We start from the raw sequence: 27,903 nt of genomic DNA on the forward strand, positions 1-27,903 counted from the left end.
CTGTGGTTTTAGGTTCTGCACTTGTTGTTGAAGAAAAAGTTGGTGTTGATGGAGATCCTGTAGGTGCTACAGGGGATGGATGTGAAGTGCTGATTGAGGTTATCGTATCAGTGGATTGTTGAGACGTACTTGCTGGATGAGATGATGTTGGCGTTGAAGAAGCTGATGTACTTTGGAAGGTGGTTCTCATACTTGGAGCTTGTGTTGCGGTTGGAGATGCTACAGATTCCATAGATGGAGTATTTGTAGACGTAGTTGAAGTTATTCTTGTGGTGGTAGCAGGTGGAGTAGTACTTGTAATAGCGGTTGTTGTACTTGGTGGTGCAGTTGATGTGGTTTTCATAGTTGTTGAAGTAGGAAGGAGAGTTGTTGTTGATGGAATCGCTGTACTTGTAGTACCTTTTGTACTTGAATCTGTGGTTTGAGATACTGCACTTGTTGTTGTTGAAGAAAAAGAAGGTGTTGATGGAGATGCTGTAGGTGCTACAAGTGATGGATGTGAAGTACTGATTGAGGTTATCATATCAGTGGATTGTTGAGCAGTACTTGCTGGTTCAGCTGTTGTTGGTGTTGACGAAGCTGATGTACTTTGGAAAGTGGTTTTCATACTTGGAGCTTGTGTTGTGGTTGGAGATGCTACAGATTCCATAGATGGAGTATTTGTAGACTTAGTTGAAGTTATTCTTGTGGTGGTAGCAGGTGGAGTAGTACTTGTAATAGCGGTTGTTGTACTTGGTGGCGCAGTTGATATGGTTTGCATAGTTGTTGAGGCAGGAAGGAGAGTTGTTGTTGACGGAAGTGCTGTGCTTGCAGTCGTTGTTGGACTTGAATCTATGGTTTGAGGTACCGCACTTGTTGTTGTTGAAGAAAAAGTTGGTGTTGATGGAGATGCTGAAGGTGGTACAGGTGATGGATGTGAAGTGCTGATTGAGGTTATCGTATCAGTGGATTGTTGAGAAGTACTTGCTGGTTGAGATGTTGTTGGTGTTGACGAAGCTGATGTACTTTGGAAAGTGGTTTTCATACTTGGAGCTTGTGTTGTGGCTGGAGATGCTACAGATTCCATAGATGGAGCATTTGTAGACGTAGTTGAAGTTATTCTTGTGGTGGTAGCAGGTGGAGTAGTTCTTGTAATAGCGGTTGTTGTACTTGGTGGCGCACCTGATGTGGTTTTCATAGTTGTTGAAGGAGGAAGGAGAGTTGTTTTTGATGGAAGCGCTGTTTTTGTAGTACTTCTTGTACTTGAATCTGTGGTTTTAGGTTCTGCACTTGTTGTTGTTGAAGAAAAAGTTGGTGTTGATGGAGATCCTGTAGGTGCTACAGTTGATGGATGTGAAGTGCTGATTGAGGTTATTGTATCAGTGGATTGTTGAGACGTACTTGCTGGATGAGATGATGTTGGCGTTGAAGAAGCTGATGTACTTTGGAAAGTGGTTTTCATACTTGGAGCTTGTGTTGTGGCTGGAGATGCTACAGATTCCATAGATGGAGCATTTGAAGACATAGTTGAAGTTATTCTTGTGGTGGTAGCAGGTGGAGTAGTACTTGTAATAGCGGTTGTTGTACTTGGTGGTGCAGTTGATGTGGTTTTCATAGTTGTTGAAGTAGGAAGGAGAGTTGTTGTTGATGGAATCGCTGTACTTGTAGTACCTTTTGTACTTGAATCTGTGGTTTGAGATACTGCACTTGTTGTTGTTGAAGAAAAAGAAGGTGTTGATGGAGATGCTGTAGGTGCTACAAGTAATGGATATGAAGTGCTGATTGAGGTTATCATATCAGAGGATTGTTGAGAAGTACTTGCTGGTTCAGCTGTTGTTGGTGTTGACGAAGCTGATGTACTGTGGAAAGTGGTTTTCATACTTGGAGCTTGTGTTGTGGTTGGAGATGCTACAGATTCCATAGATGGAGTATTTGTAGACGTAGTTGAATTTATTCGTGTGGTGGTAGCAGGTGGAGTAGTACTTGTAATAGCGGTTGTTGTACTTGGTGGCGCAGTTGATGTGGTTTGCATAGTTGTTGAGGCAGGAAGGAGAGTTGTTGTTGACGGAAGTGCTGTACTTGTAGTCGTTGTTGGACTTGAATCTATGGTTTGAGGTACCGCACTTGTTGTTGTTGAAGAAAAAGTTGGTGTTGATGGAGATCCTGTAGGTGCTACAGGTGATGGATGTGAAGTGCTGATTGAGGTTATCGTATCAGTGGATTGTTGAGACGTACTTGCTGGATGAGATGATGTTGGCGTTGAAGAAGCTGATGTACTTTGGAAAGTGGTTTTCATACTTGGAGCTTGTGTTGTGGTTGGAGATGCTACAGATTCCATAGATGGAGCATTTGAAGACATAGTTGAAGTTATTCTTGTGGTGGTAGCAGGTGGAGTAGTACTTGTAATAGCGGTTGTTGTACTTGGTGGTGCAGTTGATGTGGTTTTCATAGTTGTTGAAGTAGGAAGGAGAGTTGTTGTTGATGGAATCGCTGTACTTGTAGTACCTTTTGTACTTGAATCTGTGGTTTGAGATACTGCACTTGTTGTTGTTGAAGAAAAAGAAGGTGTTGATGGAGATGCTGTAGGTGCTACAAGTGATGGATGTGAAGTGCTGATTGAGGTTATCGTATCAGTGGATTGTTGAGACGTATTTGCATGATGAGATGATGTTGGCGTTGAAGAAGCTAATGTACTTTGGAAAGTGGTTTTCATACTTGTAGCTTCTGTTGTGGTTGGAGATGCTACAGATTCCATAGATGGAGCATTTGAAGACGTAGTTGAAGTTATTCTTGTGGTGGTAGCAGGTGGAGTAGTACTTGTAATAGCGGTTGTTGTACTTGGTGGCGCAGTTGATGTGGTTTGCATAGTTGTTGAGGCAGGAAGGAGAGTTGTTGTTGATGGAAGTGCTGTACTTGTACTACCTTTTGTACTTGAATCTGTGGTTTGAGATACTGCACTTGTTGTTGAAGAAAAACTTGGTGTTGATGGAGATGCTGTAGGTGCTACAGGTGATGGATGTGAAGTGCTGATTGAGGTTATCGTATCAGTGGATTGTTGAGACGTATTTGCTGGATGAGATGATGTTGGCGTTGAAGAAGCTGATGTATTTTGGAAAGTGGTTTTCATACTTGGAGCTTCTGTTGTGGTTGGAGATGCTACAGATTCCATAGATGGAGCATTTGTAGACGTAGTTGAAGTTATTCTTGTGGTGGTAGCAGGTGGAGTAGTACTTGTAATAGCGGTTGTTGTACTTGGTGGCGCAGTTGATGTGGTTTGCATACTTGTTGAGGCAGGAAGGAGAGTTGTTGATGGAATCGCTGTACTTGTACTACCTTTTGTACTTGAATCTGTGGTTTGAGATACTGCACTTGTTGTTGTTGAAGAAAAACTTGGTGTTGATGGAGATGCTGTAGGTGCTACAGGTGATGGATGTGAAGTGCTGATTGAGGTTATCGTATCAGTGGATTGTTGAGACGTATTTGCTGGATGAGATGATGTTGGCGTTGAAGAAGCTGATGTACTTTGGAAAGTGGTTTTCATAATTGGAGCTTCTGTTGTGGTTGGAGATGCTAGAGATTCCATAGATGGAGCATTTGTAGACGTAGTTGAAGTTATTCTTGTGGTGGTAGCAGGTGGAGTAGTACTTGTAATAGCGGTTGTTGTACTTGGTGGCGCAGTTGATGTAGTTTTCATAGTTGTTGAAGTAGGAAGGAGAGTTGTTGTTGATGGAAATGCTGTATTTGTAGTACTTCTTGTACTTGAATCTGTGGTTTTAGGTTCTGCACTTGTTGTTGAAGAAAAAGTTGGTGTTGATGGAGATCCTGTAGGTGCTACAGGTGATGGATGTGAAGTGCTGATTGAGGTTATCGTATCAGTGGATTGTTGAGACGTACTTGCTGGATGAGATGATGTTGGCGTTGAAGAAGCTGATGTACTTTGGAAAGTGGTTTTCATACTTGGAGCTTCTGTTGTGGTTGGAGATGCAACAGATTCCATAGATGGAGCATTTGTAGACGTAGTTGAAGTTATTCTTGTGGTGGTAGCAGGAGGAGTAGTACTTGTAATAGCGGTTGTTGTAATTGGTGGCGCAGTTGATGTGGTTTGCATAGTTGTTGAGGCAGGAAGGAGAGTTGTTGATGGAATCGCTGTACTTGTACTACCTTTTGTACTTGAATCTGTGGTTTGAGATACTGCACTTGTTGTTGTTGAAGAAAAACTTGGTGTTGATGGAGATGCTGTAGGTGCTAAAGGTGATGGATGTGAAGTGCTGATTGAGGTTATCGTATCAGTGGATTGTTGAGACGTATTTGCTGGATGAGATGATGTTGGCGTTGAAGAAGCTGATGTACTTTGGAAAGTGGTTTTCATAATTGGAGCTTCTGTTGTGGTTGGAGATGCTAGAGATTCCATAGATGGAGCATTTGTAGACGTAGTTGAAGTTATTCTTGTGGTGGTAGCAGGTGGAGTAGTACTTGTAATAGCGGTTGTTGTACTTGGTGGCGCAGTTGATGTAGTTTTCATAGTTGTTGAAGTAGGAAGGAGAGTTGTTGTTGATGGAAATGCTGTATTTGTAGTACTTCTTGTACTTGAATCTGTGGTTTTAGGTTCTGCACTTGTTGTTGAAGAAAAAGTTGGTGTTGATGGAGATCCTGTAGGTGCTACAGGGGATGGATGTGAAGTGCTGATTGAGGTTATCGTATCAGTGGATTGTTGAGACGTACTTGCTGGATGAGATGATGTTGGCGTTGAAGAAGCTGATGTACTTTGGAAGGTGGTTCTCATACTTGGAGCTTGTGTTGCGGTTGGAGATGCTACAGATTCCATAGATGGAGTATTTGTAGACGTAGTTGAAGTTATTCTTGTGGTGGTAGCAGGTGGAGTAGTACTTGTAATAGCGGTTGTTGTACTTGGTGGTGCAGTTGATGTGGTTTTCATAGTTGTTGAAGTAGGAAGGAGAGTTGTTGTTGATGGAATCGCTGTACTTGTAGTACCTTTTGTACTTGAATCTGTGGTTTGAGATACTGCACTTGTTGTTGTTGAAGAAAAAGAAGGTGTTGATGGAGATGCTGTAGGTGCTACAAGTGATGGATGTGAAGTACTGATTGAGGTTATCATATCAGTGGATTGTTGAGCAGTACTTGCTGGTTCAGCTGTTGTTGGTGTTGACGAAGCTGATGTACTTTGGAAAGTGGTTTTCATACTTGGAGCTTGTGTTGTGGTTGGAGATGCTACAGATTCCATAGATGGAGTATTTGTAGACTTAGTTGAAGTTATTCTTGTGGTGGTAGCAGGTGGAGTAGTACTTGTAATAGCGGTTGTTGTACTTGGTGGCGCAGTTGATATGGTTTGCATAGTTGTTGAGGCAGGAAGGAGAGTTGTTGTTGACGGAAGTGCTGTGCTTGCAGTCGTTGTTGGACTTGAATCTATGGTTTGAGGTACCGCACTTGTTGTTGTTGAAGAAAAAGTTGGTGTTGATGGAGATGCTGAAGGTGGTACAGGTGATGGATGTGAAGTGCTGATTGAGGTTATCGTATCAGTGGATTGTTGAGAAGTACTTGCTGGTTGAGATGTTGTTGGTGTTGACGAAGCTGATGTACTTTGGAAAGTGGTTTTCATACTTGGAGCTTGTGTTGTGGCTGGAGATGCTACAGATTCCATAGATGGAGCATTTGTAGACGTAGTTGAAGTTATTCTTGTGGTGGTAGCAGGTGGAGTAGTTCTTGTAATAGCGGTTGTTGTACTTGGTGGCGCACCTGATGTGGTTTTCATAGTTGTTGAAGGAGGAAGGAGAGTTGTTTTTGATGGAAGCGCTGTTTTTGTAGTACTTCTTGTACTTGAATCTGTGGTTTTAGGTTCTGCACTTGTTGTTGTTGAAGAAAAAGTTGGTGTTGATGGAGATCCTGTAGGTGCTACAGTTGATGGATGTGAAGTGCTGATTGAGGTTATTGTATCAGTGGATTGTTGAGACGTACTTGCTGGATGAGATGATGTTGGCGTTGAAGAAGCTGATGTACTTTGGAAAGTGGTTTTCATACTTGGAGCTTGTGTTGTGGCTGGAGATGCTACAGATTCCATAGATGGAGCATTTGAAGACATAGTTGAAGTTATTCTTGTGGTGGTAGCAGGTGGAGTAGTACTTGTAATAGCGGTTGTTGTACTTGGTGGTGCAGTTGATGTGGTTTTCATAGTTGTTGAAGTAGGAAGGAGAGTTGTTGTTGATGGAATCGCTGTACTTGTAGTACCTTTTGTACTTGAATCTGTGGTTTGAGATACTGCACTTGTTGTTGTTGAAGAAAAAGAAGGTGTTGATGGAGATGCTGTAGGTGCTACAAGTAATGGATATGAAGTGCTGATTGAGGTTATCATATCAGAGGATTGTTGAGAAGTACTTGCTGGTTCAGCTGTTGTTGGTGTTGACGAAGCTGATGTACTGTGGAAAGTGGTTTTCATACTTGGAGCTTGTGTTGTGGTTGGAGATGCTACAGATTCCATAGATGGAGTATTTGTAGACGTAGTTGAATTTATTCGTGTGGTGGTAGCAGGTGGAGTAGTACTTGTAATAGCGGTTGTTGTACTTGGTGGCGCAGTTGATGTGGTTTGCATAGTTGTTGAGGCAGGAAGGAGAGTTGTTGTTGACGGAAGTGCTGTACTTGTAGTCGTTGTTGGACTTGAATCTATGGTTTGAGGTACCGCACTTGTTGTTGTTGAAGAAAAAGTTGGTGTTGATGGAGATCCTGTAGGTGCTACAGGTGATGGATGTGAAGTGCTGATTGAGGTTATCGTATCAGTGGATTGTTGAGACGTACTTGCTGGATGAGATGATGTTGGCGTTGAAGAAGCTGATGTACTTTGGAAAGTGGTTTTCATACTTGGAGCTTGTGTTGTGGTTGGAGATGCTACAGATTCCATAGATGGAGCATTTGAAGACATAGTTGAAGTTATTCTTGTGGTGGTAGCAGGTGGAGTAGTACTTGTAATAGCGGTTGTTGTACTTGGTGGTGCAGTTGATGTGGTTTTCATAGTTGTTGAAGTAGGAAGGAGAGTTGTTGTTGATGGAATCGCTGTACTTGTAGTACCTTTTGTACTTGAATCTGTGGTTTGAGATACTGCACTTGTTGTTGTTGAAGAAAAAGAAGGTGTTGATGGAGATGCTGTAGGTGCTACAAGTGATGGATGTGAAGTGCTGATTGAGGTTATCGTATCAGTGGATTGTTGAGACGTATTTGCATGATGAGATGATGTTGGCGTTGAAGAAGCTAATGTACTTTGGAAAGTGGTTTTCATACTTGTAGCTTCTGTTGTGGTTGGAGATGCTACAGATTCCATAGATGGAGCATTTGAAGACGTAGTTGAAGTTATTCTTGTGGTGGTAGCAGGTGGAGTAGTACTTGTAATAGCGGTTGTTGTACTTGGTGGCGCAGTTGATGTGGTTTGCATAGTTGTTGAGGCAGGAAGGAGAGTTGTTGTTGATGGAAGTGCTGTACTTGTACTACCTTTTGTACTTGAATCTGTGGTTTGAGATACTGCACTTGTTGTTGAAGAAAAACTTGGTGTTGATGGAGATGCTGTAGGTGCTACAGGTGATGGATGTGAAGTGCTGATTGAGGTTATCGTATCAGTGGATTGTTGAGACGTATTTGCTGGATGAGATGATGTTGGCGTTGAAGAAGCTGATGTATTTTGGAAAGTGGTTTTCATACTTGGAGCTTCTGTTGTGGTTGGAGATGCTACAGATTCCATAGATGGAGCATTTGTAGACGTAGTTGAAGTTATTCTTGTGGTGGTAGCAGGTGGAGTAGTACTTGTAATAGCGGTTGTTGTACTTGGTGGCGCAGTTGATGTGGTTTTCATAGTTGTTGAAGTAGGAAGGAGAGTTGTTGTTGATGGAAATGCTGTACTTGTAGTACTTCTTGTACTTGAATCTGTGGTTTTAGGTTCTGCACTTGTTGTTGTTGAAGAAAAAGTTGGTGTTGGTGGAGATCCTGTAGGTGCTACAGGTGATGGATGTGAAGTGCTGATTGAGGTTATCGTATCAGTGGATTGTTGAGACGTACTTGCTGGATGAGATGATGTTGGCGTTGAAGAAGCTGATGTACTTTGGAAGGTGGTTCTCATACTTGGAGCTTGTGTTGTGGTTGGAGATGCTACAGATTGCATAGATGGAGCATTTGAAGACATAGTTGAAGTTATTCTTGTGGTGGTAGCAGGTGGAGTAGTACTTGTAATAGCGGTTGTTGTACTTGGTGGTGCCGTTGATGTGGTTTTCATAGTTGTTGAAGTAGGAAGGAGAGTTGTTGTTGATAGAATCGCTGTACTTGTACTACCTTTTGTACTTGAATCTGTGGTTTGAGATACTGCACTTGTTGTTGAAGAAAAACTTGGTGTTGATGGAGATGCTGTAGGTGCTACAGGTGATGGATGTGAAGTGCTGATTGAGGTTATCGTATCAGTGGATTGTTGAGACGTATTTGCTGGATGAGATGATGTTGGCGTTGAAGAAGCTGATGTACTTTGGAAAGTGGTTTTCATAATTGGAGCTTCTGTTGTGGTTGGAGATGCTAGAGATTCCATAGATGGAGCATTTGTAGACGTAGTTGAAGTTATTCTTGTGGTGGTAGCAGGTGGAGTAGTACTTGTAATAGCGGTTGTTGTACTTGGTGGCGCAGTTGATGTGGTTTTCATAGTTGTTGAAGTAGGAAGGAGAGTTGTTGTTGATGGAAATGCTGTATTTGTAGTACTTCTTGTACTTGAATCTGTGGTTTTAGGTTCTGCACTTGTTGTTAAAGAAAAAGTTGGTGTTGATGGAGATCCTGTAGGTGCTACAGGTGATGGATGTGAAGTGCTGATTGAGGTTATCGTATCAGTGGATTGTTGAGACGTACTTGCTGGATGAGATGATGTTGGCGTTGAAGAAGCTGATGTACTTTGGAAGGTGGTTCTCATACTTGGAGCTTGTGTTCTGGTTGGAGATGCTACAGATTCCATAGATGGAGTATTTGTAGACGTAGTTGAAGTTATTCTTGTGGTGGTAGCAGGTGGAGTAGTACTTGTAATAGCGGTTGTTGTACTTGGTGGTGCAGTTGATGTGGATTTCATAGTTGTTGAAGTAGGAACGAGAGTTGTTGTTGATGGAATCGCTGTACTTGTAGTACCTTTTGTACTTGAATCTGTGGTTTGAGATACTGCACTTGTTGTTGTTGAAGAAAAAGAAGGTGTTGATGGAGATGCTGTAGGTGCTACAAGTAATGGATATGAAGTGCTGATTGAGGTTATCATATCAGAGGATTGTTGAGAAGTACTTGCTGGTTCAGCTGTTGTTGGTGTTGACGAAGCTGATGTACTGTGGAAAGTGGTTTTCATACTTGGAGCTTGTGTTGTGGTTGGAGATGCTACAGATTCCATAGATGGAGTATTTGTAGACGTAGTTGAATTTATTCGTGTGGTGGTAGCAGGTGGAGTAGTACTTGTAATAGCGGTTGTTGTACTTGGTGGCGCAGTTGATGTGGTTTGCATAGTTGTTGAGGCAGGAAGGAGAGTTGTTGTTGACGGAAGTGCTGTACTTGTAGTCGTTGTTGGACTTGAATCTATGGTTTGAGGTACCGCACTTGTTGTTGTTGAAGAAAAAGTTGGTGTTGATGGAGATCCTGTAGGTGCTACAGGTGATGGATGTGAAGTGCTGATTGAGGTTATCGTATCAGTGGATTGTTGAGACGTACTTGCTGGATGAGATGATGTTGGCGTTGAAGAAGCTGATGTACTTTGGAAAGTGGTTTTCATACTTGGAGCTTGTGTTGTGGTTGGAGATGCTACAGATTCCATAGATGGAGCATTTGAAGACATAGTTGAAGTTATTCTTGTGGTGGTAGCAGGTGGAGTAGTACTTGTAATAGCGGTTGTTGTACTTGGTGGTGCAGTTGATGTGGTTTTCATAGTTGTTGAAGTAGGAAGGAGAGTTGTTGTTGATGGAATCGCTGTACTTGTAGTACCTTTTGTACTTGAATCTGTGGTTTGAGATACTGCACTTGTTGTTGTTGAAGAAAAAGAAGGTGTTGATGGAGATGCTGTAGGTGCTACAAGTGATGGATGTGAAGTGCTGATTGAGGTTATCGTATCAGTGGATTGTTGAGACGTATTTGCATGATGAGATGATGTTGGCGTTGAAGAAGCTAATGTACTTTGGAAAGTGGTTTTCATACTTGTAGCTTCTGTTGTGGTTGGAGATGCTACAGATTCCATAGATGGAGCATTTGAAGACGTAGTTGAAGTTATTCTTGTGGTGGTAGCAGGTGGAGTAGTACTTGTAATAGCGGTTGTTGTACTTGGTGGCGCAGTTGATGTGGTTTGCATAGTTGTTGAGGCAGGAAGGAGAGTTGTTGTTGATGGAAGTGCTGTACTTGTACTACCTTTTGTACTTGAATCTGTGGTTTGAGATACTGCACTTGTTGTTGAAGAAAAACTTGGTGTTGATGGAGATGCTGTAGGTGCTACAGGTGATGGATGTGAAGTGCTGATTGAGGTTATCGTATCAGTGGATTGTTGAGACGTATTTGCTGGATGAGATGATGTTGGCGTTGAAGAAGCTGATGTATTTTGGAAAGTGGTTTTCATACTTGGAGCTTCTGTTGTGGTTGGAGATGCTACAGATTCCATAGATGGAGCATTTGTAGACGTAGTTGAAGTTATTCTTGTGGTGGTAGCAGGTGGAGTAGTACTTGTAATAGCGGTTGTTGTACTTGGTGGCGCAGTTGATGTGGTTTTCATAGTTGTTGAAGTAGGAAGGAGAGTTGTTGTTGATGGAAATGCTGTACTTGTAGTACTTCTTGTACTTGAATCTGTGGTTTTAGGTTCTGCACTTGTTGTTGTTGAAGAAAAAGTTGGTGTTGGTGGAGATCCTGTAGGTGCTACAGGTGATGGATGTGAAGTGCTGATTGAGGTTATCGTATCAGTGGATTGTTGAGACGTACTTGCTGGATGAGATGATGTTGGCGTTGAAGAAGCTGATGTACTTTGGAAGGTGGTTCTCATACTTGGAGCTTGTGTTGTGGTTGGAGATGCTACAGATTGCATAGATGGAGCATTTGAAGACATAGTTGAAGTTATTCTTGTGGTGGTAGCAGGTGGAGTAGTACTTGTAATAGCGGTTGTTGTACTTGGTGGTGCCGTTGATGTGGTTTTCATAGTTGTTGAAGTAGGAAGGATAGTTGTTGTTGATGGAATCGCTGTACTTGTACTACCTTTTGTACTTGAATCTGTGGTTTGAGATACTGCACTTGTTGTTGTTGAAGAAAAACTTGGTGTTGATGGAGATGCTGTAGGTGCTACAGGTGATGGATGTGAAGTGCTGATTGAGGTTATCGTATCAGTGGATTGTTGAGACGTATTTGCTGGATGAGATGATGTTGGCGTTGAAGAAGCTGATGTACTTTGGAAAGTGGTTTTCATAATTGGAGCTTCTGTTGTGGTTGGAGATGCTAGAGATTCCATAGATGGAGCATTTGTAGACGTAGTTGAAGTTATTCTTGTGGTGGTAGCAGGTGGAGTAGTACTTGTAATAGCGGTTGTTGTACTTGGTGGCGCAGTTGATGTGGTTTTCATAGTTGTTGAAGTAGGAAGGAGAGTTGTTGTTGATGGAAATGCTGTATTTGTAGTACTTCTTGTACTTGAATCTGTGGTTTTAGGTTCTGCACTTGTTGTTAAAGAAAAAGTTGGTGTTGATGGAGATCCTGTAGGTGCTACAGGTGATGGATGTGAAGTGCTGATTGAGGTTATCGTATCAGTGGATTGTTGAGACGTACTTGCTGGATGAGATGATGTTGGCGTTGAAGAAGCTGATGTACTTTGGAAGGTGGTTCTCATACTTGGAGCTTGTGTTCTGGTTGGAGATGCTACAGATTCCATAGATGGAGTATTTGTAGACGTAGTTGAAGTTATTCTTGTGGTGGTAGCAGGTGGAGTAGTACTTGTAATAGCGGTTGTTGTACTTGGTGGTGCAGTTGATGTGGATTTCATAGTTGTTGAAGTAGGAACGAGAGTTGTTGTTGATGGAATCGCTGTACTTGTAGTACCTTTTGTACTTGAATCTGTGGTTTGAGATACTGCACTTGTTGTTGTTGAAGAAAAAGAAGGTGTTGATGGAGATGCTGTAGGTGCTACAAGTAATGGATATGAAGTGCTGATTGAGGTTATCATATCAGAGGATTGTTGAGAAGTACTTGCTGGTTCAGCTGTTGTTGGTGTTGACGAAGCTGATGTACTGTGGAAAGTGGTTTTCATACTTGGAGCTTGTGTTGTGGTTGGAGATGCTACAGATTCCATAGATGGAGTATTTGTAGACGTAGTTGAATTTATTCGTGTGGTGGTAGCAGGTGGAGTAGTACTTGTAATAGCGGTTGTTGTACTTGGTGGCGCAGTTGATGTGGTTTGCATAGTTGTTGAGGCAGGAAGGAGAGTTGTTGTTGACGGAAGTGCTGTACTTGTAGTCGTTGTTGGACTTGAATCTATGGTTTGAGGTACCGCACTTGTTGTTGTTGAAGAAAAAGTTGGTGTTGATGGAGATCCTGTAGGTGCTACAGGTGATGGATGTGAAGTGCTGATTGAGGTTATCGTATCAGTGGATTGTTGAGACGTACTTGCTGGATGAGATGATGTTGGCGTTGAAGAAGCTGATGTACTTTGGAAAGTGGTTTTCATACTTGGAGCTTGTGTTGTGGTTGGAGATGCTACAGATTCCATAGATGGAGTATTTGTAGACGTAGTTGAAGTTATTCTTGTGGTGGTAGCAGGTGGAGTAGTACTTGTAATAGCGGTTGTTGTACTTGGTGGTGCAGTTGATGTGGATTTCATAGTTGTTGAAGTAGGAACGAGAGTTGTTGTTGATGGAATCGCTGTACTTGTAGTACCTTTTGTACTTGAATCTGTGGTTTGAGATACTGCACTTGTTGTTGTTGAAGAAAAAGAAGGTGTTGATGGAGATGCTGTAGGTGCTACAAGTGATGGATGTGAAGTGCTGATTGAGGTTATCGTATCAGTGGATTGTTGAGACGTATTTGCATGATGAGATGATGTTGGCGTTGAAGAAGCTAATGTACTTTGGAAAGTGGTTTTCATACTTGTAGCTTCTGTTGTGGTTGGAGATGCTACAGATTCCATAGATGGAGCATTTGAAGACGTAGTTGAAGTTATTCTTGTGGTGGTAGCAGGTGGAGTAGTACTTGTAATAGCGGTTGTTGTACTTGGTGGTGCAGTTGATGTGGTTTTCATAGTTGTTGAAGTAGGAAGGAGAGTTGTTGTTGATGGAATCGCTGTACTTGTAGTACCTTTTGTACTTGAATCTGTGGTTTGAGATACTGCACTTGTTGTTGTTGAAGAAAAAGAAGGTGTTGATGGAGATGCTGTAGGTGCTACAAGTGATGGATGTGAAGTGCTGATTGAGGTTATCGTATCAGTGGATTGTTGAGACGTATTTGCATGATGAGATGATGTTGGCGTTGAAGAAGCTGATGTACTTTGGAAAGTGGTTTTCATACTTGTAGCTTCTGTTGTGGTTGGAGATGCTACAGATTCCATAGATGGAGCATTTGAAGACGTAGTTGAAGTTATTCTTGTGGTGGTAGCAGGTGGAGTAGTACTTGTAATAGCGGTTGTTGTACTTGGTGGCGCAGTTGATGTGGTTTGCATAGTTGTTGAGGCAGGAAGGAGAGTTGTTGTTGATGGAAGTGCTGTACTTGTACTACCTTTTGTACTTGAATCTGTGGTTTGAGATACTGCACTTGTTGTTGAAGAAAAACTTGGTGTTGATGGAGATGCTGTAGGTGCTACAGGTGATGGATGTGAAGTGCTGATTGAGGTTATCGTATCAGTGGATTGTTGAGACGTATTTGCTGGATGAGATGATGTTGGCGTTGAAGAAGCTGATGTATTTTGGAAAGTGGTTTTCATACTTGGAGCTTCTGTTGTGGTTGGAGATGCTACAGATTCCATAGATGGAGCATTTGTAGACGTAGTTGAAGTTATTCTTGTGGTGGTAGCAGGTGGAGTAGTACTTGTAATAGCGGTTGTTGTACTTGGTGGCGCAGTTGATGTGGTTTTCATAGTTGTTGAAGTAGGAAGGAGAGTTGTTGTTGATGGAAATGCTGTACTTGTAGTACTTCTTGTACTTGAATCTGTGGTTTTAGGTTCTGCACTTGTTGTTGTTGAAGAAAAAGTTGGTGTTGGTGGAGATCCTGTAGGTGCTACAGGTGATGGATGTGAAGTGCTGATTGAGGTTATCGTATCAGTGGATTGTTGAGACGTACTTGCTGGATGAGATGATGTTGGCGTTGAAGAAGCTGATGTACTTTGGAAGGTGGTTCTCATACTTGGAGCTTGTGTTGTGGTTGGAGATGCTACAGATTGCATAGATGGAGCATTTGAAGACATAGTTGAAGTTATTCTTGTGGTGGTAGCAGGTGGAGTAGTACTTGTAATAGCGGTTGTTGTACTTGGTGGTGCCGTTGATGTGGTTTTCATAGTTGTTGAAGTAGGAAGGAGAGTTGTTGTTGATGGAATCGCTGTACTTGTACTACCTTTTGTACTTGAATCTGTGGTTTGAGATACTGCACTTGTTGTTGTTGAAGAAAAACTTGGTGTTGATGGAGATGCTGTAGGTGCTACAGGTGATGGATGTGAAGTGCTGATTGAGGTTATCGTATCAGTGGATTGTTGAGACGTATTTGCTGGATGAGATGATGTTGGCGTTGAAGAAGCTGATGTACTTTGGAAAGTGGTTTTCATAATTGGAGCTTCTGTTGTGGTTGGAGATGCTAGAGATTCCATAGATGGAGCATTTGTAGACGTAGTTGAAGTTATTCTTGTGGTGGTAGCAGGTGGAGTAGTACTTGTAATAGCGGTTGTTGTACTTGGTGGCGCAGTTGATGTGGTTTTCATAGTTGTTGAAGTAGGAAGGAGAGTTGTTGTTGATGGAAATGCTGTATTTGTAGTACTTCTTGTACTTGAATCTGTGGTTTTAGGTTCTGCACTTGTTGTTAAAGAAAAAGTTGGTGTTGATGGAGATCCTGTAGGTGCTACAGGTGATGGATGTGAAGTGCTGATTGAGGTTATCGTATCAGTGGATTGTTGAGACGTACTTGCTGGATGAGATGATGTTGGCGTTGAAGAAGCTGATGTACTTTGGAAGGTGGTTCTCATACTTGGAGCTTGTGTTCTGGTTGGAGATGCTACAGATTCCATAGATGGAGTATTTGTAGACGTAGTTGAAGTTATTCTTGTGGTGGTAGCAGGTGGAGTAGTACTTGTAATAGCGGTTGTTGTACTTGGTGGTGCAGTTGATGTGGATTTCATAGTTGTTGAAGTAGGAACGAGAGTTGTTGTTGATGGAATCGCTGTACTTGTAGTACCTTTTGTACTTGAATCTGTGGTTTGAGATACTGCACTTGTTGTTGTTGAAGAAAAAGAAGGTGTTGATGGAGATGCTGTAGGTGCTACAAGTGATGGATGTGAAGTGCTGATTGAGGTTATCGTATCAGTGGATTGTTGAGACGTACTTGCTGGATGAGATGATGTTGGCGTTGAAGAAGCTGATGTACTTTGGAAAGTGGTTTTCATACTTGGAGCTTGTGTTGTGGTTGGAGATGCTACCGATTCCAAAGATGGAGTATTTGTAGACGTAGTTGAAGTTATTCTTGTGGTGGTAGCAGGTGGAGTAGTACTTGTAATAGCAGTTGTTGTACTTGGTGGCGCAGTTGATGTGGTTTGCATAGTTGTTGAGGCAGGAAGGAGAGTTGTTGTTGACGGAAGTGCTGTACTTGTAGTCGTTGTTGGACTTGAATCTATGGTTTGAGGTACCGCACTTGTTGTTGTTGAAGAAAAAGTTGGTGTTGATGGAGATGCTGAAGGTGCTACAGGTGATGGATGTGAAGTGCTGATTGAGGTTATCGTATCAGTGGATTGTTGAGACGTATTTGCATGATGAGATGATGTTGGCGTTGAAGAAGCTAATGTACTTTGGAAAGTGGTTTTCATACTTGTAGCTTCTGTTGTGGTTGGAGATGCTACAGATTCCATAGATGGAGCATTTGAAGACATAGTTGAAGTTATTCTTGTGGTGGTAGCAGGTGGAGTAGTACTTGTAATAGCGGTTGTTGTACTTGGTGGTGCAGTTGATGTGGTTTTCATAGTTGTTGAAGTAGGAAGGAGAGTTGTTGTTGATGGAATCGCTGTACTTGTAGTACCTTTTGTACTTGAATCTGTGGTTTGAGATACTGCACTTGTTGTTGTTGAAGAAAAAGAAGGTGTTGATGGAGATGCTGTAGGTGCTACAAGTGATGGATGTGAAGTGCTGATTGAGGTTATCGTATCAGTGGATTGTTGAGACGTATTTGCATGATGAGATGATGTTGGCGTTGAAGAAGCTAATGTACTTTGGAAAGTGGTTTTCATACTTGTAGCTTCTGTTGTGGTTGGAGATGCTACAGATTCCATAGATGGAGCATTTGAAGACGTAGTTGAAGTTATTCTTGTGGTGGTAGCAGGTGGAGTAGTACTTGTAATAGCGGTTGTTGTACTTGGTGGCGCAGTTGATGTGGTTTGCATAGTTGTTGAGGCAGGAAGGAGAGTTGTTGTTGATGGAAGTGCTGTACTTGTACTACCTTTTGTACTTGAATCTGTGGTTTGAGATACTGCACTTGTTGTTGAAGAAAAACTTGGTGTTGATGGAGATGCTGTAGGTGCTACAGGTGATGGATGTGAAGTGCTGATTGAGGTTATCGTATCAGTGGATTGTTGAGACGTATTTGCTGGATGAGATGATGTTGGCGTTGAAGAAGCTGATGTATTTTGGAAAGTGGTTTTCATACTTGGAGCTTCTGTTGTGGTTGGAGATGCTACAGATTCCATAGATGGAGCATTTGTAGACGTAGTTGAAGTTATTCTTGTGGTGGTAGCAGGTGGAGTAGTACTTGTAATAGCGGTTGTTGTACTTGGTGGCGCAGTTGATGTGGTTTTCATAGTTGTTGAAGTAGGAAGGAGAGTTGTTGTTGATGGAAATGCTGTACTTGTAGTACTTCTTGTACTTGAATCTGTGGTTTTAGGTTCTGCACTTGTTGTTGTTGAAGAAAAAGTTGGTGTTGGTGGAGATCCTGTAGGTGCTACAGGTGATGGATGTGAAGTGCTGATTGAGGTTATCGTATCAGTGGATTGTTGAGACGTACTTGCTGGATGAGATGATGTTGGCGTTGAAGAAGCTGATGTACTTTGGAAGGTGGTTCTCATACTTGGAGCTTGTGTTGTGGTTGGAGATGCTACAGATTGCATAGATGGAGCATTTGAAGACATAGTTGAAGTTATTCTTGTGGTGGTAGCAGGTGGAGTAGTACTTGTAATAGCGGTTGTTGTACTTGGTGGTGCCGTTGATGTGGTTTTCATAGTTGTTGAAGTAGGAAGGAGAGTTGTTGTTGATAGAATCGCTGTACTTGTACTACCTTTTGTACTTGAATCTGTGGTTTGAGATACTGCACTTGTTGTTGAAGAAAAACTTGGTGTTGATGGAGATGCTGTAGGTGCTACAGGTGATGGATGTGAAGTGCTGATTGAGGTTATCGTATCAGTGGATTGTTGAGACGTATTTGCTGGATGAGATGATGTTGGCGTTGAAGAAGCTGATGTACTTTGGAAAGTGGTTTTCATAATTGGAGCTTCTGTTGTGGTTGGAGATGCTAGAGATTCCATAGATGGAGCATTTGTAGACGTAGTTGAAGTTATTCTTGTGGTGGTAGCAGGTGGAGTAGTACTTGTAATAGCGGTTGTTGTACTTGGTGGCGCAGTTGATGTGGTTTTCATAGTTGTTGAAGTAGGAAGGAGAGTTGTTGTTGATGGAAATGCTGTATTTGTAGTACTTCTTGTACTTGAATCTGTGGTTTTAGGTTCTGCACTTGTTGTTAAAGAAAAAGTTGGTGTTGATGGAGATCCTGTAGGTGCTACAGGTGATGGATGTGAAGTGCTGATTGAGGTTATCGTATCAGTGGATTGTTGAGACGTACTTGCTGGATGAGATGATGTTGGCGTTGAAGAAGCTGATGTACTTTGGAAGGTGGTTCTCATACTTGGAGCTTGTGTTCTGGTTGGAGATGCTACAGATTCCATAGATGGAGTATTTGTAGACGTAGTTGAAGTTATTCTTGTGGTGGTAGCAGGTGGAGTAGTACTTGTAATAGCGGTTGTTGTACTTGGTGGTGCAGTTGATGTGGATTTCATAGTTGTTGAAGTAGGAACGAGAGTTGTTGTTGATGGAATCGCTGTACTTGTAGTACCTTTTGTACTTGAATCTGTGGTTTGAGATACTGCACTTGTTGTTGTTGAAGAAAAAGAAGGTGTTGATGGAGATGCTGTAGGTGCTACAAGTAATGGATATGAAGTGCTGATTGAGGTTATCATATCAGAGGATTGTTGAGAAGTACTTGCTGGTTCAGCTGTTGTTGGTGTTGACGAAGCTGATGTACTGTGGAAAGTGGTTTTCATACTTGGAGCTTGTGTTGTGGTTGGAGATGCTACAGATTCCATAGATGGAGTATTTGTAGACGTAGTTGAATTTATTCGTGTGGTGGTAGCAGGTGGAGTAGTACTTGTAATAGCGGTTGTTGTACTTGGTGGCGCAGTTGATGTGGTTTGCATAGTTGTTGAGGCAGGAAGGAGAGTTGTTGTTGACGGAAGTGCTGTACTTGTAGTCGTTGTTGGACTTGAATCTATGGTTTGAGGTACCGCACTTGTTGTTGTTGAAGAAAAAGTTGGTGTTGATGGAGATCCTGTAGGTGCTACAGGTGATGGATGTGAAGTGCTGATTGAGGTTATCGTATCAGTGGATTGTTGAGACGTACTTGCTGGATGAGATGATGTTGGCGTTGAAGAAGCTGATGTACTTTGGAAAGTGGTTTTCATACTTGGAGCTTGTGTTGTGGTTGGAGATGCTACAGATTCCATAGATGGAGCATTTGAAGACATAGTTGAAGTTATTCTTGTGGTGGTAGCAGGTGGAGTAGTACTTGTAATAGCGGTTGTTGTACTTGGTGGTGCAGTTGATGTGGTTTTCATAGTTGTTGAAGTAGGAAGGAGAGTTGTTGTTGATGGAATCGCTGTACTTGTAGTACCTTTTGTACTTGAATCTGTGGTTTGAGATACTGCACTTGTTGTTGTTGAAGAAAAAGAAGGTGTTGATGGAGATGCTGTAGGTGCTACAAGTGATGGATGTGAAGTGCTGATTGAGGTTATCGTATCAGTGGATTGTTGAGACGTATTTGCATGATGAGATGATGTTGGCGTTGAAGAAGCTAATGTACTTTGGAAAGTGGTTTTCATACTTGTAGCTTCTGTTGTGGTTGGAGATGCTACAGATTCCATAGATGGAGCATTTGAAGACGTAGTTGAAGTTATTCTTGTGGTGGTAGCAGGTGGAGTAGTACTTGTAATAGCGGTTGTTGTACTTGGTGGCGCAGTTGATGTGGTTTGCATAGTTGTTGAGGCAGGAAGGAGAGTTGTTGTTGATGGAAGTGCTGTACTTGTACTACCTTTTGTACTTGAATCTGTGGTTTGAGATACTGCACTTGTTGTTGAAGAAAAACTTGGTGTTGATGGAGATGCTGTAGGTGCTACAGGTGATGGATGTGAAGTGCTGATTGAGGTTATCGTATCAGTGGATTGTTGAGACGTATTTGCTGGATGAGATGATGTTGGCGTTGAAGAAGCTGATGTATTTTGGAAAGTGGTTTTCATACTTGGAGCTTCTGTTGTGGTTGGAGATGCTACAGATTCCATAGATGGAGCATTTGTAGACGTAGTTGAAGTTATTCTTGTGGTGGTAGCAGGTGGAGTAGTACTTGTAATAGCGGTTGTTGTACTTGGTGGCGCAGTTGATGTGGTTTTCATAGTTGTTGAAGTAGGAAGGAGAGTTGTTGTTGATGGAAATGCTGTACTTGTAGTACTTCTTGTACTTGAATCTGTGGTTTTAGGTTCTGCACTTGTTGTTGTTGAAGAAAAAGTTGGTGTTGGTGGAGATCCTGTAGGTGCTACAGGTGATGGATGTGAAGTGCTGATTGAGGTTATCGTATCAGTGGATTGTTGAGACGTACTTGCTGGATGAGATGATGTTGGCGTTGAAGAAGCTGATGTACTTTGGAAGGTGGTTCTCATACTTGGAGCTTGTGTTGTGGTTGGAGATGCTACAGATTGCATAGATGGAGCATTTGAAGACATAGTTGAAGTTATTCTTGTGGTGGTAGCAGGTGGAGTAGTACTTGTAATAGCGGTTGTTGTACTTGGTGGTGCCGTTGATGTGGTTTTCATAGTTGTTGAAGTAGGAAGGAGAGTTGTTGTTGATGGAATCGCTGTACTTGTACTACCTTTTGTACTTGAATCTGTGGTTTGAGATACTGCACTTGTTGTTGTTGAAGAAAAACTTGGTGTTGATGGAGATGCTGTAGGTGCTACAGGTGATGGATGTGAAGTGCTGATTGAGGTTATCGTATCAGTGGATTGTTGAGACGTATTTGCTGGATGAGATGATGTTGGCGTTGAAGAAGCTGATGTACTTTGGAAAGTGGTTTTCATAATTGGAGCTTCTGTTGTGGTTGGAGATGCTAGAGATTCCATAGATGGAGCATTTGTAGACGTAGTTGAAGTTATTCTTGTGGTGGTAGCAGGTGGAGTAGTACTTGTAATAGCGGTTGTTGTACTTGGTGGCGCAGTTGATGTGGTTTTCATAGTTGTTGAAGTAGGAAGGAGAGTTGTTGTTGATGGAAATGCTGTATTTGTAGTACTTCTTGTACTTGAATCTGTGGTTTTAGGTTCTGCACTTGTTGTTAAAGAAAAAGTTGGTGTTGATGGAGATCCTGTAGGTGCTACAGGTGATGGATGTGAAGTGCTGATTGAGGTTATCGTATCAGTGGATTGTTGAGACGTACTTGCTGGATGAGATGATGTTGGCGTTGAAGAAGCTGATGTACTTTGGAAGGTGGTTCTCATACTTGGAGCTTGTGTTCTGGTTGGAGATGCTACAGATTCCATAGATGGAGTATTTGTAGACGTAGTTGAAGTTATTCTTGTGGTGGTAGCAGGTGGAGTAGTACTTGTAATAGCGGTTGTTGTACTTGGTGGTGCAGTTGATGTGGATTTCATAGTTGTTGAAGTAGGAACGAGAGTTGTTGTTGATGGAATCGCTGTACTTGTAGTACCTTTTGTACTTGAATCTGTGGTTTGAGATACTGCACTTGTTGTTGTTGAAGAAAAAGAAGGTGTTGATGGAGATGCTGTAGGTGCTACAAGTAATGGATATGAAGTGCTGATTGAGGTTATCATATCAGAGGATTGTTGAGAAGTACTTGCTGGTTCAGCTGTTGTTGGTGTTGACGAAGCTGATGTACTGTGGAAAGTGGTTTTCATACTTGGAGCTTGTGTTGTGGTTGGAGATGCTACAGATTCCATAGATGGAGTATTTGTAGACGTAGTTGAATTTATTCGTGTGGTGGTAGCAGGTGGAGTAGTACTTGTAATAGCGGTTGTTGTACTTGGTGGCGCAGTTGATGTGGTTTGCATAGTTGTTGAGGCAGGAAGGAGAGTTGTTGTTGACGGAAGTGCTGTACTTGTAGTCGTTGTTGGACTTGAATCTATGGTTTGAGGTACCGCACTTGTTGTTGTTGAAGAAAAAGTTGGTGTTGATGGAGATCCTGTAGGTGCTACAGGTGATGGATGTGAAGTGCTGATTGAGGTTATCGTATCAGTGGATTGTTGAGACGTACTTGCTGGATGAGATGATGTTGGCGTTGAAGAAGCTGATGTACTTTGGAAAGTGGTTTTCATACTTGGAGCTTGTGTTGTGGTTGGAGATGCTACAGATTCCATAGATGGAGTATTTGTAGACGTAGTTGAAGTTATTCTTGTGGTGGTAGCAGGTGGAGTAGTACTTGTAATAGCGGTTGTTGTACTTGGTGGTGCAGTTGATGTGGATTTCATAGTTGTTGAAGTAGGAACGAGAGTTGTTGTTGATGGAATCGCTGTACTTGTAGTACCTTTTGTACTTGAATCTGTGGTTTGAGATACTGCACTTGTTGTTGTTGAAGAAAAAGAAGGTGTTGATGGAGATGCTGTAGGTGCTACAAGTGATGGATGTGAAGTGCTGATTGAGGTTATCGTATCAGTGGATTGTTGAGACGTATTTGCATGATGAGATGATGTTGGCGTTGAAGAAGCTAATGTACTTTGGAAAGTGGTTTTCATACTTGTAGCTTCTGTTGTGGTTGGAGATGCTACAGATTCCATAGATGGAGCATTTGAAGACGTAGTTGAAGTTATTCTTGTGGTGGTAGCAGGTGGAGTAGTACTTGTAATAGCGGTTGTTGTACTTGGTGGTGCAGTTGATGTGGTTTTCATAGTTGTTGAAGTAGGAAGGAGAGTTGTTGTTGATGGAATCGCTGTACTTGTAGTACCTTTTGTACTTGAATCTGTGGTTTGAGATACTGCACTTGTTGTTGTTGAAGAAAAAGAAGGTGTTGATGGAGATGCTGTAGGTGCTACAAGTGATGGATGTGAAGTGCTGATTGAGGTTATCGTATCAGTGGATTGTTGAGACGTATTTGCATGATGAGATGATGTTGGCGTTGAAGAAGCTGATGTACTTTGGAAAGTGGTTTTCATACTTGTAGCTTCTGTTGTGGTTGGAGATGCTACAGATTCCATAGATGGAGCATTTGAAGACGTAGTTGAAGTTATTCTTGTGGTGGTAGCAGGTGGAGTAGTACTTGTAATAGCGGTTGTTGTACTTGGTGGCGCAGTTGATGTGGTTTGCATAGTTGTTGAGGCAGGAAGGAGAGTTGTTGTTGATGGAAGTGCTGTACTTGTACTACCTTTTGTACTTGAATCTGTGGTTTGAGATACTGCACTTGTTGTTGAAGAAAAACTTGGTGTTGATGGAGATGCTGTAGGTGCTACAGGTGATGGATGTGAAGTGCTGATTGAGGTTATCGTATCAGTGGATTGTTGAGACGTATTTGCTGGATGAGATGATGTTGGCGTTGAAGAAGCTGATGTATTTTGGAAAGTGGTTTTCATACTTGGAGCTTCTGTTGTGGTTGGAGATGCTACAGATTCCATAGATGGAGCATTTGTAGACGTAGTTGAAGTTATTCTTGTGGTGGTAGCAGGTGGAGTAGTACTTGTAATAGCGGTTGTTGTACTTGGTGGCGCAGTTGATGTGGTTTTCATAGTTGTTGAAGTAGGAAGGAGAGTTGTTGTTGATGGAAATGCTGTACTTGTAGTACTTCTTGTACTTGAATCTGTGGTTTTAGGTTCTGCACTTGTTGTTGTTGAAGAAAAAGTTGGTGTTGGTGGAGATCCTGTAGGTGCTACAGGTGATGGATGTGAAGTGCTGATTGAGGTTATCGTATCAGTGGATTGTTGAGACGTACTTGCTGGATGAGATGATGTTGGCGTTGAAGAAGCTGATGTACTTTGGAAGGTGGTTCTCATACTTGGAGCTTGTGTTGTGGTTGGAGATGCTACAGATTGCATAGATGGAGCATTTGAAGACATAGTTGAAGTTATTCTTGTGGTGGTAGCAGGTGGAGTAGTACTTGTAATAGCGGTTGTTGTACTTGGTGGTGCCGTTGATGTGGTTTTCATAGTTGTTGAAGTAGGAAGGAGAGTTGTTGTTGATGGAATCGCTGTACTTGTACTACCTTTTGTACTTGAATCTGTGGTTTGAGATACTGCACTTGTTGTTGTTGAAGAAAAACTTGGTGTTGATGGAGATGCTGTAGGTGCTACAGGTGATGGATGTGAAGTGCTGATTGAGGTTATCGTATCAGTGGATTGTTGAGACGTATTTGCTGGATGAGATGATGTTGGCGTTGAAGAAGCTGATGTACTTTGGAAAGTGGTTTTCATAATTGGAGCTTCTGTTGTGGTTGGAGATGCTAGAGATTCCATAGATGGAGCATTTGTAGACGTAGTTGAAGTTATTCTTGTGGTGGTAGCAGGTGGAGTAGTACTTGTAATAGCGGTTGTTGTACTTGGTGGCGCAGTTGATGTGGTTTTCATAGTTGTTGAAGTAGGAAGGAGAGTTGTTGTTGATGGAAATGCTGTATTTGTAGTACTTCTTGTACTTGAATCTGTGGTTTTAGGTTCTGCACTTGTTGTTAAAGAAAAAGTTGGTGTTGATGGAGATCCTGTAGGTGCTACAGGTGATGGATGTGAAGTGCTGATTGAGGTTATCGTATCAGTGGATTGTTGAGACGTACTTGCTGGATGAGATGATGTTGGCGTTGAAGAAGCTGATGTACTTTGGAAGGTGGTTCTCATACTTGGAGCTTGTGTTCTGGTTGGAGATGCTACAGATTCCATAGATGGAGTATTTGTAGACGTAGTTGAAGTTATTCTTGTGGTGGTAGCAGGTGGAGTAGTACTTGTAATAGCGGTTGTTGTACTTGGTGGTGCAGTTGATGTGGATTTCATAGTTGTTGAAGTAGGAACGAGAGTTGTTGTTGATGGAATCGCTGTACTTGTAGTACCTTTTGTACTTGAATCTGTGGTTTGAGATACTGCACTTGTTGTTGTTGAAGAAAAAGAAGGTGTTGATGGAGATGCTGTAGGTGCTACAAGTGATGGATGTGAAGTGCTGATTGAGGTTATCGTATCAGTGGATTGTTGAGACGTACTTGCTGGATGAGATGATGTTGGCGTTGAAGAAGCTGATGTACTTTGGAAAGTGGTTTTCATACTTGGAGCTTGTGTTGTGGTTGGAGATGCTACCGATTCCAAAGATGGAGTATTTGTAGACGTAGTTGAAGTTATTCTTGTGGTGGTAGCAGGTGGAGTAGTACTTGTAATAGCAGTTGTTGTACTTGGTGGCGCAGTTGATGTGGTTTGCATAGTTGTTGAGGCAGGAAGGAGAGTTGTTGTTGACGGAAGTGCTGTACTTGTAGTCGTTGTTGGACTTGAATCTATGGTTTGAGGTACCGCACTTGTTGTTGTTGAAGAAAAAGTTGGTGTTGATGGAGATGCTGAAGGTGCTACAGGTGATGGATGTGAAGTGCTGATTGAGGTTATCGTATCAGTGGATTGTTGAGACGTATTTGCATGATGAGATGATGTTGGCGTTGAAGAAGCTAATGTACTTTGGAAAGTGGTTTTCATACTTGTAGCTTCTGTTGTGGTTGGAGATGCTACAGATTCCATAGATGGAGCATTTGAAGACGTATTTGAAGTTATTCTTGTGGTGGTAGCAGGTGGAGTAGTACTTGTAATAGAGGTTGTTGTACTTGGTGGCGCAGTTGATGTGGTTTGCATAGTTGTTGAGGCAGGAAGGAGAGTTGTTGTTGATGGAAGTGCTGTACTTGTACTACCTTTTGTACTTGAATCTGTGGTTTGAGATACTGCACTTGTTGTTGAAGAAAAACTTGGTGTTGATGGAGATGCTGTAGGTGCTACAGGTGATGGATGTGAAGTGCTGATTGAGGTTATCGTATCAGTGGATTGTTGAGACGTATTTGCATGATGAGATGATGTTGGCGTTGAAGAAGCTGATGTACTTTGGAAAGTGTTTTTCATACTTGGAGCTTCTGTTGTGGTTGGAGATGCTACAGATTCCATAGATGGAGCATTTGTAGACGTAGTTGAAGTTATTCTTGTGGTGGTAGCAGGTGGAGTAGTACTTGTAATAGCGGTTGTTGTACTTGGTGGCGCAGTTGATGTGGTTTTCATAGTTGTTGAAGTTGGAAGAAGAGTTGTTGTTGATGGAAATGCTGTACTTGTAGTACTTCTTGTACTTGAATCTGTGGTTTTAGGTTCTGCACTTGTTGTTGTTGAAGAAAAAGTTGGTGTTGGTGGAGATCCTGTAGGTGCTACAGGTGATGGATGTGAAGTGCTGATTGAGGTTATCGTATCAGTGGATTGTTGAGACGTACTTGCTGGATGAGATGATGTTGGCGTTGAAGAAGCTGATGTACTTTGGAAGGTGGTTCTCATACTTGGAGCTTGTGTTGTGGTTGGAGATGCTACAGATTGCATAGATGGAGCATTTGAAGACATAGTTGAAGTTATTCTTGTGGTGGTAGCAGGTGGAGTAGTACTTGTAATAGCGGTTGTTGTACTTGGTGGTGCAGTTGATGTGGTTTTCATAGTTGTTGAAGTAGGAAGGAGAGTTGTTGTTGATGGAATCGCTGTACTTGTAGTACCTTTTGTACTTGAATCTGTGGTTTGAGATACTGCACTTGTTGTTGTTGAAGAAAAAGAAGGTGTTGATGGAGATGCTGTAGGTGCTACAAGTGATGGATGTGAAGTGCTGATTGAGGTTATCATATCAGTGGATTGTTGAGAAGTACTTGCTGGTTCAGCTGTTGTTGGCGTTGAAGAAGCTGATGTACTTTGGAAAGTGGTTTTCATACTTGGAGCTTGTGTTGTGGTTGGAGATGCTACAGATTCCATAGATGGAGCATTTGAAGACATAGTTGAAGTTATTCTTGTGGTGGTAGCAGGTGGAGTAGTACTTCTAATAGCGGTTGTTGTACTTGGTGGCGCAGTTGATGTGGTTTTCATAGTTGTTGAAGTAGGAAGGAGAGTTGTTGTTGATGGAATCGCTGTACTTGTAGTACCTTTTATACTTGAATCTGTGGTTTGAGATACTGCACTTGTTGTTGTTGAAGAAAAAGTTGGTGTTGATGGAGATGCTGTAGGTGCTACAGGTGATGGATGTGAAGTGCTGATTGAGGTTATCGTATCAGTGGATTGTTGAGAAGTACTTGCTGGATGAGATGTTGTTGGCGTTGAAGAAGCTGATGTACTTTGGAAAGTGGTTTTCATACTTGGAGCTTGTGTTGTGGTTGGAGATGCTACAGATTCCATAGATGGAGCATTTGTAGACGTAGTTGAAGTTATTCTTGTGGTGGTAGCAGGTGGAGTAGTACTTGTAATAGCGGTTGTTGTACTTGGTGGCGCAGTTGATGTGGTTTTCATAGTTGTTGAAGTAGGAAGGAGAGTTGTTGTTGATGGAAATGCTGTATTTGTAGTACTTCTTGTACTTGAATCTGTGGTTTTAGGTTCTGCACTTGTTGTTGTTGAAGAAAAAGTTGGTGTTGATGGAGATCCTGTAGGTGCTACAGGTGATGGATGTGAAGTGCTGATTGAGGTTATCGTATCAGTGGATTGTTGAGACGTACTTGCTGGTTCAGCTGTTGTTGGTGTTGACGAAGCTGATGTACTTTGGAAAGTGGTTTTCATACTTGGAGCTTGTGTTGTGGTTGGAAATGCTACAGATTGCATAGATGGAGCATTTGAAGACATAGTTGAAGTTATTCTTGTGGTGGTAGCAGGTGGAGTAGTACTTGGAAAAGCGGTTGTTGTACTTGGTGGTGCAGTTGATGTGGTTTTCATAGTTGTTGAAGTAGGAAGGAGAGTTGTTGTTGATGGAATCGCTGTACTTGTAGTACCTTTTGTACTTGAATCTGTGGTTTGAGATACTGCACTTGTTGTTGTTGAAGAAAAAGAAGGTGTTGATGGAGATGCTGTAGGTGCTACAAGTGATGGATGTGAAGTGCTGATTGAGGTTATCATATCAGTGGATTGTTGAGAAGTACTTGCTGGTTCAGCTGTTGTTGGTGTTGACGAAGCTGATGTACTTTGGAAAGTGGTTTTCATACTTGGAGCTTGTGTTGTGGTTGGAGATGCTACAGATTCCATAGATGGAGCATTTGTAGACGTAGTTGAAGTTATTCTTGTGGTGGTAGCAGGTGGAGTAGTACTTGTAATAGCGGTTGTTGTACTTGGTTGTGCAGTTGATGTGGTTTTCATAGTTGTTGAAGTAGGAAGGAGAGTTGTTGTTGATGGAATCGCTGTACTTGTAGTACCTTTTGTACTTGAATCTGTGGTTTGAGATACTGCACTATTTG

The 27,903-nt window shown here is 42.0% G+C and overlaps 1 protein-coding gene across 1 annotated transcript in view; it reads right to left on the reverse strand.

Annotated features, from left to right (window-relative positions):
* Positions 1-27,903, reverse strand: part of LOC102692827 (putative uncharacterized protein DDB_G0282133) — a 78,512-nt gene that overhangs the window by 16,960 nt on the left and 33,649 nt on the right. Inside the window, exons 7-40 of the mRNA XM_069191687.1 lie at positions 27,812-27,853; positions 25,217-25,312; positions 24,739-25,052; positions 24,259-24,528; positions 24,031-24,129; positions 23,428-23,517; positions 21,409-21,699; positions 20,925-21,005; positions 20,701-20,769; positions 20,098-20,187; positions 18,496-18,786; positions 18,016-18,285; positions 17,788-17,886; positions 17,188-17,277; positions 15,586-15,876; positions 15,106-15,375; positions 14,878-14,976; positions 14,275-14,364; positions 12,256-12,546; positions 11,776-12,045; positions 11,548-11,646; positions 10,945-11,034; positions 9,343-9,633; positions 8,863-9,132; positions 8,635-8,733; positions 8,035-8,124; positions 6,433-6,723; positions 5,284-5,463; positions 4,702-4,791; positions 4,474-4,572; positions 3,646-3,744; positions 1,861-2,151; positions 712-891; positions 130-219 (exon numbers count right to left, since the gene is read on the reverse strand). Of these exons, the coding sequence (XP_069047788.1) occupies positions 130-219; positions 712-891; positions 1,861-2,151; positions 3,646-3,744; positions 4,474-4,572; positions 4,702-4,791; positions 5,284-5,463; positions 6,433-6,723; positions 8,035-8,124; positions 8,635-8,733; positions 8,863-9,132; positions 9,343-9,633; positions 10,945-11,034; positions 11,548-11,646; positions 11,776-12,045; positions 12,256-12,546; positions 14,275-14,364; positions 14,878-14,976; positions 15,106-15,375; positions 15,586-15,876; positions 17,188-17,277; positions 17,788-17,886; positions 18,016-18,285; positions 18,496-18,786; positions 20,098-20,187; positions 20,701-20,769; positions 20,925-21,005; positions 21,409-21,699; positions 23,428-23,517; positions 24,031-24,129; positions 24,259-24,528; positions 24,739-25,052; positions 25,217-25,312; positions 27,812-27,853 (5,762 nt within the window). The remainder of the gene's footprint in view (positions 1-129; positions 220-711; positions 892-1,860; positions 2,152-3,645; positions 3,745-4,473; positions 4,573-4,701; positions 4,792-5,283; positions 5,464-6,432; positions 6,724-8,034; positions 8,125-8,634; positions 8,734-8,862; positions 9,133-9,342; positions 9,634-10,944; positions 11,035-11,547; positions 11,647-11,775; positions 12,046-12,255; positions 12,547-14,274; positions 14,365-14,877; positions 14,977-15,105; positions 15,376-15,585; positions 15,877-17,187; positions 17,278-17,787; positions 17,887-18,015; positions 18,286-18,495; positions 18,787-20,097; positions 20,188-20,700; positions 20,770-20,924; positions 21,006-21,408; positions 21,700-23,427; positions 23,518-24,030; positions 24,130-24,258; positions 24,529-24,738; positions 25,053-25,216; positions 25,313-27,811; positions 27,854-27,903) is intronic.

This window comes from Lepisosteus oculatus, chromosome 6 (genome assembly GCF_040954835.1).
Source record: "Lepisosteus oculatus isolate fLepOcu1 chromosome 6, fLepOcu1.hap2, whole genome shotgun sequence".
Taxonomy (NCBI): domain Eukaryota; kingdom Metazoa; phylum Chordata; class Actinopteri; order Semionotiformes; family Lepisosteidae; genus Lepisosteus; species Lepisosteus oculatus.